Below are 16,455 nucleotides of genomic sequence, written 5' to 3' on the forward strand. Positions count from 1 at the left end.
TTATACTGAAGAATTTCTAAAACTGTGAAATTTTGCATCTTTTTAAAGTCCATAAAAACTAAATGAAAGGAGCTTAATGCCGAAAAGACGATAGCCAGAAGTTATGCCTCTCCTATTAAAAATCTGTGAGACACTGTCTGTGTGTGTGTCTTTGTCTGCGTGTATGTAACTTCATTTCGTGAACAGAAACGTGCCGAGAGTCAATCCAAGTACTAAAAGACACAATTTTTCGGGGAACCTCATACGGCCAATCTCACCTTTGCTCGACTTCAATTTGCGGAGATATTAGTTAAAACGTCAAACCTCGAAGACTTTTCACACGCTCCGACAATCGGAAAGCAGCTGACGTCTTACCAATAATTCCATCCTCTGGTTTGATCGAAAGTAGATTGAGTAGACGCTGGAGAAAAGTTGTCATTGGGTCAATAATTACTGATTCGGGTGAAAGTGGATTAAGTGAGATGCATGGTTTAATGCGCCACGGAGGAAGGGAATTAATTAATGTATTGCTGAAGAGGGTAAAGCTCCCGAAGTACACTACTGAATTCGGTGTGCACCAACCCGCCTTCGGCGACTAATCTAGCCGCTCTGGTGGCTAGTCTATGCTTTTAAAATTTGTACATTTCGACATAGATTTAAAGAACCACTAGGACTTCAGAGTGAAACGAAGTACCTAAAAATTCGAAATTTTGCGATAAACCAACTTCGCAGTCTCACAACTTTAACAAGCAGACATATTAACTAAAACATCAATTAAAACTATTTCACACACAATCATTAAGTCAATTTGGTCGCCAAAGGTGAGATCGAACAAAATAGGTGTGGGGCGAGATGGCGAGCGAAGCAAACAGGGACAGAGTCCTGCAAACAATTGAAGAAGCCTAAGCTCTCTCAGATGTTTACGCGCAGAAGATCATTGTAAGCAGTAAAAGAAGAAAAAGTCGGATAGTGCCACTGTATTAAGATCTATTTGTTTGTTAAATTAACTAGTGTTTCTTTCTGTTACTGTTTTAATAAATCTAAAAGTTTAAGGATTAAACGCTAGTACTAAATTTTAAACATTTACAGATTTGGTCCTGAACTAAAATTTTTTTAGTCTCAAATAATACTTACCATTAAAAAAAATAGGTACTTTTTCAAAAATCAGGAATATGCAAAACATAAATGCAACCATATTTAGCGAGATTATTTTTGTCAATATTATATGCTAATGTTTACGTGTCATCAAAAAAAAAAAAAAAAAACCTTGGTGACATCTTGATCTGAAAAGAAAAAAAAGGAAACCTTTAGCGAAGAAATTACGCCTGGCTTTTCAAAAATCGATAGGTACTCAGATGTTTTTGCAGTTACATATTTTGCAAGAAACTAATAATTTGAAAATTAAATGTCAAACAGCCCGTATTACGCACAAATGCTCTTTTTAAATACTTGTAAAAAATTTATCTTAAATATCAGACAACATCAACAGAAACCATGAGCTACAGTTGCTTCCAGCTCCGTAAACGCGGGCTACTTTGCCGAAACTGAGAAAAAGATACAACGCTCTCTTGTTAACCTTTAGGAAGCAATTTAAAAATAAATTTCAGCAATATTCGTTAGGGAGTGGCCTCAGGCACTCAGTAATGTCTACGAAGCTTAAAAATTAAGTCCTACTTTGACCCAGGATAAAAAATTGAAAAAATCCGTCAGAGGAAAAGAAAGGAAAAGAAATGTTAAAAGTAAAACTCTAAACAAGAAAAGCGCAAGAAAAAAAAACTAGGAACTCTCATCAATGGATAAATAGAGTGATTCCAGCTTCAATTTATAAGGCTACAGTGACGTGGTTTTTATTACGTAAGACGAAGAGGAATTGGAAATTGTTAGAAGGTCCAGAACGGAAGTCGACTCAGTTGCAACTACTTACAAATTTTGGGAAATTTGTTGGAAAGTTCATGGAATTTTTTTGTTGTAGAATAGAATGGCCTCAGGTTTCCAGAGATAGCCGCTGCTGTGAGGTAAGAAGGAACTGTTATTGAGTTTATGGAACCCACCAGCAAGCTTTAGAAGTGGCCGACAATTAAGGGTCCTTTGTTTTACAAATGGCGTTTTGTTAGTAAAATTATTAAACCTCGAAACCTAATGAAAAGATGACTATTCTCCGTTGGCAGTTTGTGAGACAATAACATAAGCCTACACTTACACACATATTAAAAAAAAAAATAATTTTCCTTAAAGTAAAATGTGTCATTCAAACTTTATATAAAATGTATTTTTCATTAAAATAATTAGATTTTCGTGTGTACACAAGTCTTTCTTTGGCTCAAGTTAGTGAGACAGTGATTTTAAATTGAGAAAACCACACTGGGCCAAAGTAACCCAAGCGCAAGATTATAATCGTCCCTGATAAAAAACAATTGAAAAGGTTTAGTAACACTTTGAAAAAAAAAAAAGAAAACGATTCAAAAATTAAATTTAGAGTACTCTAGATGCTGAAAACATTTCCACAGCTTAGAAATACGAACAGTAACAAAATTATTGAGAAAAGATTAAAAAAAGTTCCAAAATGTGAGCCACCGTAGCCCGTATTTATGGTATTGTTCTTTGCAAACCGGAACTCAATTATTACTCTGAAGTAACATCTCATAAACAAATTCCTAACAAAATAAAAGTCAATGCAAATCAGATATGCTGTTTTCTGAGTAACAAGTGAAAATTAAGATTGTAATTCAAAACATATCAGTTTAAGAAATAATAACAGTACTCACCGGTACTTTTGTCTTTTCTGTAGTTTTAGGCAAGGGAAAAGGACTAACTGTTGATAAATTTTTGATAACGTCTTCAATAGTTGTTGGTTTTTGTTCGTCTTGAAAAATCCCCTGCGCAGATATGTCGTTACTATTCGGAGCCTCAAACTCAAGGTGTTCTTCTGAGGATTCACTTTCACTTTCTTCATCTGGATGCCAATCAACAGATTTGATGTGAAGATTATACGTCTCAATCTCAAATACTTCGCCTCTTTTTAGTTCTACGTTTGAAGCAAGATCGTCGACAACTTGACGCAAGCTGTTTAAGAAACATTATCAAATGTTGAATGCAAAGTAGTAAAAATGATTCACATTGAAAAAACTATTTCATTATTCCAGGAGAACAATACGAAACAATCAGGGCGATTCCTGCACCGTTCCAACTTCTTCCCTGCCGTTTTCGACCAGTCACGGAAACGAAATCGCATTAGGTTTATTAATCTGTCAAGTTCGTCACGTGACCAAATCTAAAACGATTTCGAAGTACAGATTACTCTCGATTTTACGTACATCTAATTTACAAACACTCATGATTTTACGAACAGCTTAAGAAGCGCGAGTAATCTCATTGAAACAATGCTATTCGATTTTACGAAGTCTGGATTTTATGAACATTTTTCGTGATTTCCATGAGTTCACTGTATCTATCATCAGTTATGTATTATTGCTGATTATCTTAACCTTACAATCGAACTAGCATTGCTAAAATAATGTTACAAATTCTGTAAATAGTAATTATTTTTGTGATTAATTTGTTGTAATCTAGCTAAATTTGGCGTTTATTCCATTATCTTTCATCTAAAATTATTGTAGTAACGTAACCTGTAAATAGTTTCTTGTAATGTACATACAACCCCCTAACATTCGACTGAAGTATACGGTCCCCCCCATTTCTGAACGATAAGGTTTGAGAATGGAATAAAAAAAAAAGAAGATATGAGAAATGTGTAGAACTTTATAGAATTTTCTAGATATTTCTTCGCTCGGTACAAAACGCTGGGCGTCTTGTGAATGGGAGAGTTAGTTGGTTTGCTTTCTAACTGTGAGTTTCGTTTCTCGTTGCGCTTCGCGCTGTGTTATTGCGTATTTTGATGTAAATACGTGTTTTACCGTTGAGTTTACGGTGTTAATTGATATTTGCCTGATTGCTATGTTTAATTTAGCAGTTGTTAACAATATTTCTTGTACATAATTGTAAATAAATCCCCTGTGTTTTTTCAAGAACTGTGTCGTCATTTAAAGAAAGTTTGAAGTGGCACCGAACGGGTAACAATAAACTTACTTTTCTGTCAAACTGGCTTTTTCTTCGCTAACAACGCTTCCATTAGCATTCATAACGTTGCTTATTACTTGTACCATGTCCTCAGCAAGCTGGAAAAAGAAAATATAGAAAGTATAGAACACATTCTACCTTTTGCTCCCTATATAGCTTTGTAAAACAATTATTTAAGAGTAAATTAATTGACTTCAATCCTTTTTAACGTTAATGGTATATTTAAAATTAATGCACCGTTAAACTTGAAACTGATTAAGATGTAATGTTAACGTAACTAAAGAATTTAGTGAATTTTACTTAATGCTAACTGCTAATATATTAGCAAAAGTTAGCAATTTGCAGCAAACCGAGTTTGATTTAACAATGTATAATTTTTTTTAATGAGAAAAGTAGTTTTTCCTGATAAAAAACTTGCTTACGTTGATCAGTAAGTATAATTCTGTAACCCAAAATTATCAGGTCTTTGTTTCACACTTGAACTTCTGAAAATAGCTATGCGTTAATGTGTGCATTAATAGTTTGACATTCAAGGCGCTACCTTAAAAAAAGATACTATTAAGTACAATTAAGGCAGTAAGGAGATGTAAGTGCCAAAATTTAAATTTTAGAAATAACCAGTATAAATAATAGGGGAACCTCCGTTCTGTTTTGGGATAAGAGGTAGTGTTAGTAGCTCTGGTGGGTACTGAAATACAGTATTGTTTAGAAAAAAGTTTAAATGAAAATTTACCTAGGATCTAAACTTTAAACGCATTTTACTCTCAAAACTTAAAGAAATCTACTTACATCCATTTTGCTTCTCATTGCCTCAATTATATAGGGTGATCCAAAAGTCACGCAACCGTAAAAAAAATATATATTAGGGGGGATATAAAGTAATGTTAATTTTTGTCAAACAATTTGTTTTTTTGAAGTTTTTATTTTTAATCCACGATATAATTACCCTCGTTATCAACAACCATTTGTCGTGTGGTGCACAAATTTTCAACTCTGAAAAGATAAAAATTGATTTATTATAGATATTTGAGCAACCTGTCTGGAGATTGCATTTTGAATATCGGACAATTTTGTAAGTTTTTGTATTACATACATGCTCCACAGCTCATTAATTTTTTAAGGATTGGCCTTGAACAGTGGGGCATGCGTCATCGTGTTTCAGGATCGCTGCTTTTCTGCTAACAATAGTGGAAATATTCTCACTACAAGTTTCACCATCCGATTTTCCTTTTCTTCCGATTGCTAAAACACTTTCTATGAGAGCACACATTTGAAAATTTGGCTTGTATCCAAGATGTCATTTCCAGATATTTCTCTCCAAAGATTAATTGATTTTTATCTACTCGGGATTAAAAATTTACATACTAGATGGCAAAAGGCTGTTAGGAGTAATTACATCATTTATTTATTTAAAAAAAAAAAAAAAAAACCCGTAAAATTTGTTTGCTTGAAAAAAGGCATTACTTTCCAATACCCCAAATATTTTATTTTTTAATGCTATTAATTTTAAATGCATATTTCTAGGCTATTTGGCATCACTAGGATTTTCGAAATGACAAGCCATTTTGCTTTTCATACGCGTTGACACTTTTAGTAGCTACAACCCAGATTCAAAATAATAGAATATCAGAACTGTTGAAACAAAACTTATCAATCAGTCGGGTAAAATGAATGCAAATTAAAGTAAAAAAGGTTATTAACGAATGGGTAAAACAATTTTAACAACTTTTCAGATATTATTTTTACAATTTAAAGGTCGTTAACACGTTTGAAAATTATGTTGTTTTTTTATGTGGGTTAAAAAATTAGAATAATCAATTCATTTAATGGGAATTTTGAAAACCAGCGAAAGTAATTGCATATCTGTTAACCGATAGGTTGCGGCAAGTGTAAAGCTTGGTAGCTGGACATTTTTAACGTTTTTCTTTTTCTGAAATAGGTCGTAAATGTGATAAATCGGAAACATCGAAGGTGCTAATTGTATCATTGCCCAAAGTAAAGGAGAAAAAAAAAGCAATTCATCATGGGTCAAATGAACATTTTACACTCTACAAACACGAAGATTTAAAAAAATATATAAAAGGACAAACCGATTAAAAAGTAACTGAAGCAAATGAGATAGAAAGCTTATAACATCTGGCAGAGAGGAATTCAAATTAAAGTGAATCGGGCAAAATAATCGTTTTAAAACACCTTTTACGTTCTTAAGTCTTGGAAGGAATATGTATTGCCCGTTTTTTACAAGAAGGCACTTGACTCCTCCCTCGTCACGTGGTATCGGATGATTATAGTTCTCTGTTTTCGGCAGAAGGTATATTCGGATCATAGCACTTTGTTGTAGGAGCAGCAGTTTTTAAAATGTAAGAATAACGAAAATGACAACAGACGAGTGAAGCAAGTGATGTAAAGGGCACTAAGACTTTTTTCCACATTAAAATGCACGCCCAAATTAAGGCTGTCTGGTTGTCTACTTTAGAAGCGCGTGGACCCCCGTGTAAAATGGAACTCTGCGTTTCGAGGAGGCGTGGCGAAGTGCCTTCTCCTGAAAAACGGACAATAGTTATCGTGTCCAAGCCAACTATGCTTGGACGATTGCATAAACTGCAGTTTCAATTTCGGCTCCTCAAAGTAAAACAAAAGATGAACGTGAAGCATAGACGTATCCGACTCTCCTAGTGCAAAAAGAAGCTTATCTAGGTAAAACAAAACTCTGGGAAAGTATTTTATTCAGTGATGTTTTTCATTTAAAATATCTGTTGGCGAAAGAGATGTTCGAGCTTGGCGTTTAAAAAGCGAAGCGATTGAGAAATCTTGTCTTACAAGTAACCTTATCCAAGTGTGAATCATTGATTCATATAAAACTTTGCACATCGATAGAACATCTAAAAATATTGAACCCGTATTTTTTTTTAAATCGGCAACAAACACTTAACGGGGTGAATTTTACCCCTAAGTATTGAATAGTTGGGATATTATCGGGTTCAATACATTCTTTTATTTTAAATTTAAATGAAAAAAATTCTAATAATGATAAAAAATTTGAAAAAACTAAAACTAAAGTTGACGTGTTTTGGGATTTTTCTGAAAATATTGTTTATAGTGGTTAACTCTCCTTCACAGTATTACCTCGTCACGGTGAACTACCACGAAAATTAAATCTATCATAAGAAAGTCATGTTATATATCAATAGAAAGCTCCATTTTTTAGTTTTACAATATTCTTTGAATTTTCATTCTATTATAATTAAGAGAGAAGTTACAGTCATTTGTAAAAACATATTTTTAATTTTTTCGCACATTTTGAGTTTTTTACAGGCTTATATTTCAAATAATTTTCTGAATAGAAAGCTAAAAATTGGCAGGATTACTTATCTTGTCATATGTGTCCTTAATGCCAAATTTTATTGAAATCGGAAATGTTGAGGTCAAGAAGGTGATTTATCTGACATGGCATCGGCAACTAGCCGTGCGACGGGGTAAGATTGCGAGGAATGGTTTGCCCCTATAAATTGTATTTTCAGAAAAATCTTCAAACACGTCAACTTTAGTTTCTTTATTGACTTTAGTTTATTTTTGTAGTTAAAATTCAAAATTAAAGAAGATACTGTACCCTCTAATATCCCAATCATTCAACATTTAGGGGTAAATTTCATCCCGTTAAAGTGTTTTGTTGCCAATTAAAAAAAAAAAAATACGGGCTCAATATTTTTAGGTGTTCTATCGATGTGCAAAGTTTTATTTGAATCAGTGATTCACACTTGGGTTATTTGTTAGACGCTCTCTCAAATTTAAGACATCCTTTATGGTATAAGGATGCATGAGAGTTACTGGAACTGGACGCAGTTGTATGTAACTTGAAACAATGTATGAACTCCGAAGTTTGTCAAGATACATGGAATTACTGCTATTCGTTTCTGAAGCACAACAGTGACCCATCCAGTGACACATTATCTTTCAGCAAGTTTCCGATTCGTGTTCCTTCTCAAAATCGATTCGTATATTTAGAGAAACGGGGACAGGGATTTCGATATAAACTAATGGTCACGCAACTAAATGCTGATCTCCAATACGATCAAGAATCTGTAGCATCGTCAAATTTATAGAAAAAGGATCAAAATCTAGTTTCAGTCAACAAAATGGAACTCATTGTCGCACTGAAGAGGGTGTGAAAATAGTATCAGTAGACTTAAATACATAAACAGTTGATAGAATTCATGTCTGAAAGAATTAAAGCTGTGTTTGGAGAAAAAAAAATGATGTGACAAAGTATAAATATTGTTTCTTTTGAAAATGGTTCTTTAACTTTTCATTTTAATATTCTGTTTTTTTGACTCAATGTAAATCATCATCACTATGACTTTTGGGTTATTCTGTCTAAGGTAATTTTTAATTAAGAATTTATGAAATATTATGCACATTTTAAAGTCCATAAAATGCGACACGCTCACTTAAATACATACTTTGCACTTATATTTTGTTAGATTAAGCTTTTCCCGAAAACGAAAAAGTATTCTATTTTTTTGAATTTAGGTTGTATTAGTTTACACTGAGGTCAAGATGTTTTTTCCCAGGATCAGAAGTTTTCGTAAAATCCAAAGGCTTTTCATGAAAAATATAGCGCGTGTGGATTTAGCCATTAACAATATTTTAATGGTTTAGTTTCACCAGGAAATTAGAATTCTTGGGTAACACGAACACGACACACACGAGATTCTATATTGAATATTTAAATAAAAGACTGCTTATATATATTTGATTCTATCATTTCGTTTGATTCCTTTAATGCAAAATAAGCATTCAAGACAAATTTCTTATAAGAGGAGCACTCCAAATAAGTTTATGGAGTAAAATAAATCCCCCCCCCCCCCCCCCAATGATGTAGGATAGTAAAAATTTGCTAGATAGTGACTTCATTGTCATCCGAAAGTCTAACTGATGATAAAGCGTTATCAATAAATAGATTGTTATCATCCGGTAAATGCGCACTTACAGAAGAGTGCACGTAGAGCGCGTCAAGACTATCTGATCTTATTTTACAGTACGTTTTGTTTCTTCAACATTTTCTGTAGTTTACTACGATAAAAAGCCGTTAATTGCTCTTGAAGCTTCATTTACATAGTTGAGGAATTCAAAAAGAAAAATGTCACTGTGCACCGTCAACTTCCCTGTGATTTGATAACTTAGAAAAGTGGATTGTAGCCCAATAAGGCCATGGTTGTTGGCCTTATTAGGTGTCCTTTGTAGGACATACCAAGGATCGGTGGGAGGATATAATCCTGTGCTGCAAGCGCTGACGAACTAACAGTGCGCAGAAGTGACAAAAAAAAAAAAAAAAAAAAAAAAAAAACAGAAAATAACGACTTATCAGTGCCCCGAATGTGACAATAATTGATCTTTTCCCTTTCCATTGAAGAAAATATGGAATTTTTAATAATGTTTTTTTTTTCCCCAAATGTGGTGTAATATTTTTTATATAGACAATATGAAGAATGAGTATTTTTTTTTTTTTTTTTTTGAGAGTTGCATTTATTGAGGATCTACGTTCCTACTCAGATCAAATTGCCTTTCTTTGTTAAAACTTCTGAAAAACATAATTGAAACTTGAATTTTCAAATGGATTTTTTTAAAACTCTTTATGAGTCAAGTGATGAACATGCAAATTTTGGATTCAATTGAATCATAAATGAGCTAGCTATTAGGCCATGAAACTTAGGGTGGCCATATTTGGAGCACGTACGTAATTCGAATTGACTTTCGAGAGTAAGATTTTTATATTAAAAATTAAGATTAAAATTAAATAATGACAGATTGCTAACCATTCGTTCTAGAAATACACACATTCAGCAAAATATTCATTCCTAAATGCTGGGGTTCTCACCCTTTTTATGCCTGCTCTTTGTTTTTCATTTTATAATAGATTTATCAAAAGCTTCGCGTTTGTTTAGATCTCTTCCGAAGTTGGATAACAATGAAGAAATTATCGTTTATAGTTTATTTTCCTTCTTTATTAAGTTCCCTAACGAAGTATATCTGTTTTTTTAGTTAAGACAATTTTTTTTTGCCAATTTTCTCATGAGCTGAGCACGTATTTTTATTTCAATTTTAGCGCAACAGAAGTAAACTCAATATAAGTACACTTTTTATTTCTTGGAAGAAAACATATCCACCTAGTATTTCAAGTTCATTAAATTATAAAACTTGGTTTTGAACATCCCTTTTTCAAGAATTTTTTTTCTGATATAAATAAGTTGAATAGTAAGCAATTATGATATAAAAATAATTTAAATGCATTATTTTTTTTTCTGAAACTAATGTACTTATCATCAGAAGAAGTTACCTTAACACCAACTGCATGCAAGGACAAACCCCACGCTACACAGTGTTTCGATTAATAGAAGCTAGGTGGACAAAAGTCAAGTTCAGAACTCTTCATTTCATCACACAAAATTAAAGTGTTCGTAAATTTACATGATTTAACTGTTCAAGATGGATATTATTTACACTGGTAAGTGCTTTTTTTTCCCAATTTAATGACTCTATCTGATAATTAAACAATATTAAATTTTTTTTAAAGATTAACAAAGGAGTTTTTGCTTGTTTAAAACCTTTAAAGTGATGGTAATGATTTTACCCGTTTGTACCCGGGCTAAATTTTCTGTATATAATAGCTGCATTTTCCAATTATTAATAAGGTGTATTATAGTCAGCACACTCGAGGGCAACATATTTTTTCTCTCTAGAGTACTTTCTTTCGAGTAAGGATTTCTTTGAAGAATGATTGAAGCACCCAAAGCTTTGAGTGAAAAAAATATATTGTACTCGAGTGTGTTGACTCTAATACGTCTCATTAATAATGGGAAAACTGCAGCTACTATATACAGAAAATTTAGCCCGGGTACAAATGGGTACATGTCATTGCCAGCACTTAAAAGTTTTGAAACGGGCAAAAAATTCTTCGTTCATCTTTAAAAAAATTTTTAACATTGTTTAACTATCGGATAGATTAATTAAATTAGGAAAGAAAAGCACTTACTAGTATAAATAATATCCATCTTGAACAATAAAATCATAGGAAATTAAGAACACTTTAATTTTGTGTGACGAAATGATGTCTGGAACTCAAATGATTTATTCTAGTACAAACGGATACTTACCTTTGAACCTTATTACTCACGTGTCGGAAGGGAGTTAGACAAAAACAAATAACTAATAAGTATCATGTTTTGGTTTACTGTTTGCATCATCCCTATACCAAAGTTTAGAACTTCGAACATGACTTTTGTCCACCTAGCTAGCACTAATCGAAACACTGTGCGCTGTTTGGCACACAAGATTGCAATGAAAGTTGCATGCAATCGTTTAGAAATTATAAAGGCTTTCTGCATTGGAAAAAATTAATATATGCGGGGGAAATAGTTGCTTCAACTATAAAACTCTCACAAAAATTGCTAGCTCAAGAAAAATGGCAAAAATGTTTCCTCGCAAAGCCCTATATTATTACAGTACTTCTAACTTAGTAAAATATTTTCATTGCAAAGTCGCTCCTCTTAGATTTGTAAGATATATTTAGTGCAGAAATACTAGAAATTTAACTAATATTTATAATTTCCTTCAACGTTTGTAAGTTAAATCAGCATTGAGAAGCATTTATCATCAGTACTTGGAAACATCTAAAAATCAGTTAATGTCAAATATTTTCATTTTACATTTCACTCCAATATGAAAATGTTTAGCACTTTTCAGTTAGTTATCTTTCTTACCTTTTTATCCTTTTTTGCAAAAGAAGAAATCGTTTCTATCGCTTGCGCTGCTGATTCCAAAGTTTCAGTATTTAAATTTTTGGCATCTCGAGTCATTACTTGCAGACTCTCCGCTATTTCATCAGCTACAATAAATTCCTGAAACCAAATAAATACTAGTTCTGAAAATTTTCATTTTCCCATTCTTTTTTTTAAATTACTTTTATTAGAAATACAGAGGAATTTCGTATTTATATTAGAATGAAGTGTGAATTTAGACATACAGTAAAACCTGTAAAGTTGACCACCCTTGTAAGTTGACCACCTGTCTATGTTGACCGCTTTTGTCAGGAACGGAATTAGTCCTATCTCATATAATGCAGGAAAACCTCTGTAACTTGACCACCTCTCTATCTTGACCACCTGTCTATCTTGACCACTAATGCTCGCCAAATTTGGTTTGGAGTACTGTAAAAAACCCTTTGTAAGTTGACCACTTGGTTTTTTTTTTTTTTAACTTTCTTCAGCAAATTATTTTATTTTATTATTTATTTATTTATTATTATTGTTATTTTTTTCATAGCTTTTCAAGAATGTTTTTAATGCTTTGATGACAGAACAGCATTTTACTAACTAAACAGCAGCATAAAGCTTAATGCTGCTCTTTATTCTCCAAACTTGTTTTTCATTTGTTGTTCTATTTGAGATTGCTTTTTGTACTCTGTTCAATAAAAATAGGTGTCAGTATAAAAGTTCAGTCTTTCCTTTTGGTTGCAATATGTTGGGACAACACAGGAATTGTGCTGAAAAGAGATCTTGTACATTTTGATTCCCCTGCAACAAAATATGTAGGCCCTCCCCCTAGTGACCAGCAGTGTCTATTAGTAAAGTAAATAAGTCTTAGTGCTAGTTTTTTTTTTTCTATTTTTTCTTCAATTTCTAGGGCCGTTAGCCCCTTTAAGGACGCGGGCCTATCGCACAGCGGGTACGCAGATCTGGGCTTGCTAATGAGTAATGTTACATGTTTCTGGTGCAAGGGATAAGAGATAGGATATTTTGATTTTACCTTTATGAACTGGGAGAGTCGAGCTTGTTGCTCTTTGTGCTATAAGTTTTACATAAAAAGGCTTCAAAAAGAAATTTAGCTGAACTTGAGATTAATAAAAAGTATGAAATATTAAAATTAACTGAAAATGGAAAAAGCCAGAGAATATTAGCTGGCATATATGGAATTTCTAAAAATAAAGTGTCTAATATAGTTATGAACAAGGAAAAACTAACAAAATTATTTGAATAGTATTTTTAATTATTGTTTCACTTTCAATAATGTTAAACAATGAAAGTGAGTTGAACAGAAAGAGTAAGGGTGAATTCCTCAAAAAATGAATACATGGTGCAAGAAATGACCAAAAAAAAAAAGTAAAATAAAATAAATTATTACCGCCCTTTATAAGTTGACCACCTGTCTAAGTTGACCGCCAAAGTACTGCACCGCGAGTGGTCAACTTACACAGGTTTCACTGTACTTGTTGCATGGACAAAATTATAACGTCAATTAGATTTGTGTGTTCTAAAAAGCAAAATTTGCATGGGTTTTATTCTGCCCACTGCACTATATAAAGATATAAATGCTTAGTAAGCGAATGGGGTTGATACATTCTATTTTTAAAGTCATGCTGCTAAAGAATATGTGAAAAAGAAAGTTGTTGCTTTAAAAACTCCACGACTTACTGTACGTCAAATAGCAAAAAAACTGAATAGATAGAGGTCAGTCATTTAGAGCTTTCTAAAAGTTCTTAGTAAATAAGGACCACAAAGACGAACCGGTAGGAAATCTTTTGTTTTTGTAAGTGGGAAACACATAATAAGACGAGCTTGCTCCAAAAAAACAAATATCAAGAGATATTAGATGGGAATTCAAGTTACGATGCAGTTCTTGAACTGTTCAACATGTTTTACAAAAGTAGAAAACGTTTCATGATGTGATATTCTATTAAGTGGGCTCGACTATTCGTACAATCGGAGCAGAATCCAATTTAGAACTGAATTTGTATTTCGTGAACACATTGGCTTTAATTAGCTTTAATAGTATTGAGAATTCGTTATGTACTGAAGCTGTTTTAAGACATAAAGTTAGGAGCTTTCTTAGCCAATAACTAGTATTCTTCTTCAACATCGAACCAAAATTCATTGAGGGAAACAGAATTAAACGAGTTTTTTTAGTGCGGATGATCTTTGAAGTTCACTTAATGATTCATACTGTGGCATGAACAGTGTCATTTGGTAGACGGATTTTGTGCCGTCGATGCAAAGTCGTTATGAGTGAGCGGGAAGTATTCTGCAAGAATTCTGTAAGGTTTCTCGAATGATCAGTAATGCTGTTTTAAGTACCCTGAAATGGTTGCACAACGTTTTCTTCATACAGCTGGTTTTCTTGCGGAACTTCAATTTAAGTGAGGAAAATATTCTACGTTGTTTCCTCTTAGGCAGAGAATACAAAAACTCAGCTTTCCTTTTTCTGTGTTATTTTGTCTCTCACAATAAAAGAGGTAACTCTCTCCTGGAATGAAAATAGAGACTTAGTTCAGTTTACCGAAAATGTAGGCAACAGATAGGCTGATTATATCAACCGGCGTCATGCAAAACATTGAAAACTGCTAAATACATTATTGTTTTTTGCACCAGCTGAAAAACCTTCAGTTCATGTGAAAGTTCATACAGTCTTACAAAAGTTTTTGTTTTGGATAGCCAGCGTATTTAATACGGAAAACAAAGTAGTGATTTGTGATGATTACTCATATCTTCATAAATCTTGCTCAATAGTGTTGACTGGAGGTAACAAGATTTGAAAATTTACTACTGCTTAAGCTTCATCAAGAATTTTCTTTAAATCACATGGTGTTTTGGCTGGCATAACGACGATAAAATAACGCCTACTACTTCACATTTGAGCAGCATTTTTTATCCCTGAAGTTTCTCTTTTTCTTAAATTACTGTGGAAAATAATGAACTCAAGCAACTCGTGGTGGAATCCTTGTCATCCATCGGCGGAACCCAAGGGTTCTGCTGAACATACTTTGGGAATCGCTGCCATATTTCATAATTTTGTGCAAAAATTGTATTATTTATGAAAGCGTATTGTAAACCAGTATAAAATGAAGGAACAAAATCCGTAATAGTAAGTAACATAATGCATTTATTGAACTGTCTCCTGTCTCTAAGCCTGGAACTCATTTTAGTGAACTCGAAGTTCTTCCCTCTTCAAATGGTTCGGTCTCTTGCGTGTTATTTTGTTGGTCTTGTTTCTTTTGTATTGTGTGCAGTATTATTAGTTATTTATTTTTTTTTTTGAATTTATAGCTAGCAGTAATTTTTCTTCAAGAGACGATACTTTTCCAATATTAACATCATCTTCAACGATTTCTTCTTGATTAGGATAAGTTTGTGTTTGCTTTTTATAAGCCCTTTGGTTTGAAATTTACGACGGACTCAACTAAATTTGATCTTGTTAGTTTCTTTTATTTGTTTTCAAAATACTTTACAATTATTAACCATGTAAATATCTGAAAATATGTTCCAGTTCCTTATGCTTTAACCTCTATGCAAATTTTCATAGCACTATATAATTTATAAATATTATCCTGCCAAGTGTACAGCCAAATAGTGTGACAGGACAGCTCATCAATACCAGGGACAACAAATTACCATTTGTTATACCAAGTACCAACAAGAAATATTTTTTGTCATTATTCAGTACAGTTGAGACACAAATATTAAAAAAGTAGGTATATATATAATCAAGTATTACTTCAATTCATGGTTGATATAAATTATTTATAGGACAAATACATTCCAAATTATACTTGAAATTAACTTTCACAAAAAAGAAAGTGAGTAATAAGGGAAATGGAAAAAATAAAAACATGGTGGACATAAATTTCATTTAATGATATTCAATTAGTTCATGCTTTTGAAGCCGAACTTTTATATTAATAGATTGATTTTGGTGCTGTATCATGGAAAAAGAAATTTACATTTAAAATAAAAGTAGATATCTCATAAGTTAAACTGAAAACTCTTTAATTAAAAATATTTATTGTTTTCAGCTAATACCGCAAATACCGGTACTACAAAATCGCAAAATAACTCGAAATACCAGTATCCGGTATACCGGTATTGTTATCACTAATTGTGTTGTTGCATTGCGTTGCAATAATCGAAAAAAAATTTTTTTTTCAAGCACTGCTGTGCACAAAAATCAAACAAGATCTCGCGGGGCGCCCATTTTTCAGTAGTGATTGCGCACCACCCTGAAATGCTGCACAGGCTCAAACCACCCTCAAATACTCCAGGAACGAGGGTCCTGAGAAAAAGCTAAAACTTCCCAGAACCAGTGGCAATCCCTCCCCCCCCCCCCCCCCCCCGAAATGTATGTCCAAAACAAAAATTGCACAGGAGAAAAAAATCGCAAAACTTTTTTTTTTTTGGAGAAAGAAAAAAAAATGCGATTTTCCTCTGAACAATATGTAAAAATAAAATTCCTTCTACCCCCCCCCCCCACCAACAGCATCAGTAAAGATCGTCTAAATATTGTTTTAGGACCTGAGTGTCAAAAAAATTCTGGAAAGTTTCTGAACACCATCCTATTCCCTAATATTAC

At 32.9% G+C, this 16,455-nt stretch overlaps 1 protein-coding gene across 1 annotated transcript in view; it reads right to left on the bottom strand.

Moving 5' to 3' along the window:
• LOC129231681 (cadherin EGF LAG seven-pass G-type receptor 3-like) overlaps positions 1 to 16,455 on the bottom strand; it is a 153,168-nt gene that overhangs the window by 21,766 nt on the left and 114,947 nt on the right. The window contains exons 8-10 of the mRNA XM_054866044.1: positions 11,817 to 11,954; positions 4,066 to 4,154; positions 2,745 to 3,042 (exon numbers count right to left, since the gene is read on the bottom strand). Coding sequence (XP_054722019.1) covers positions 2,745 to 3,042; positions 4,066 to 4,154; positions 11,817 to 11,954 — 525 coding nt within the window. The remainder of the gene's footprint in view (positions 1 to 2,744; positions 3,043 to 4,065; positions 4,155 to 11,816; positions 11,955 to 16,455) is intronic.

The sequence above is a fragment of the Uloborus diversus genome, chromosome 10, assembly GCF_026930045.1.
Source record: "Uloborus diversus isolate 005 chromosome 10, Udiv.v.3.1, whole genome shotgun sequence".
NCBI lineage: Eukaryota > Metazoa > Arthropoda > Arachnida > Araneae > Uloboridae > Uloborus > Uloborus diversus.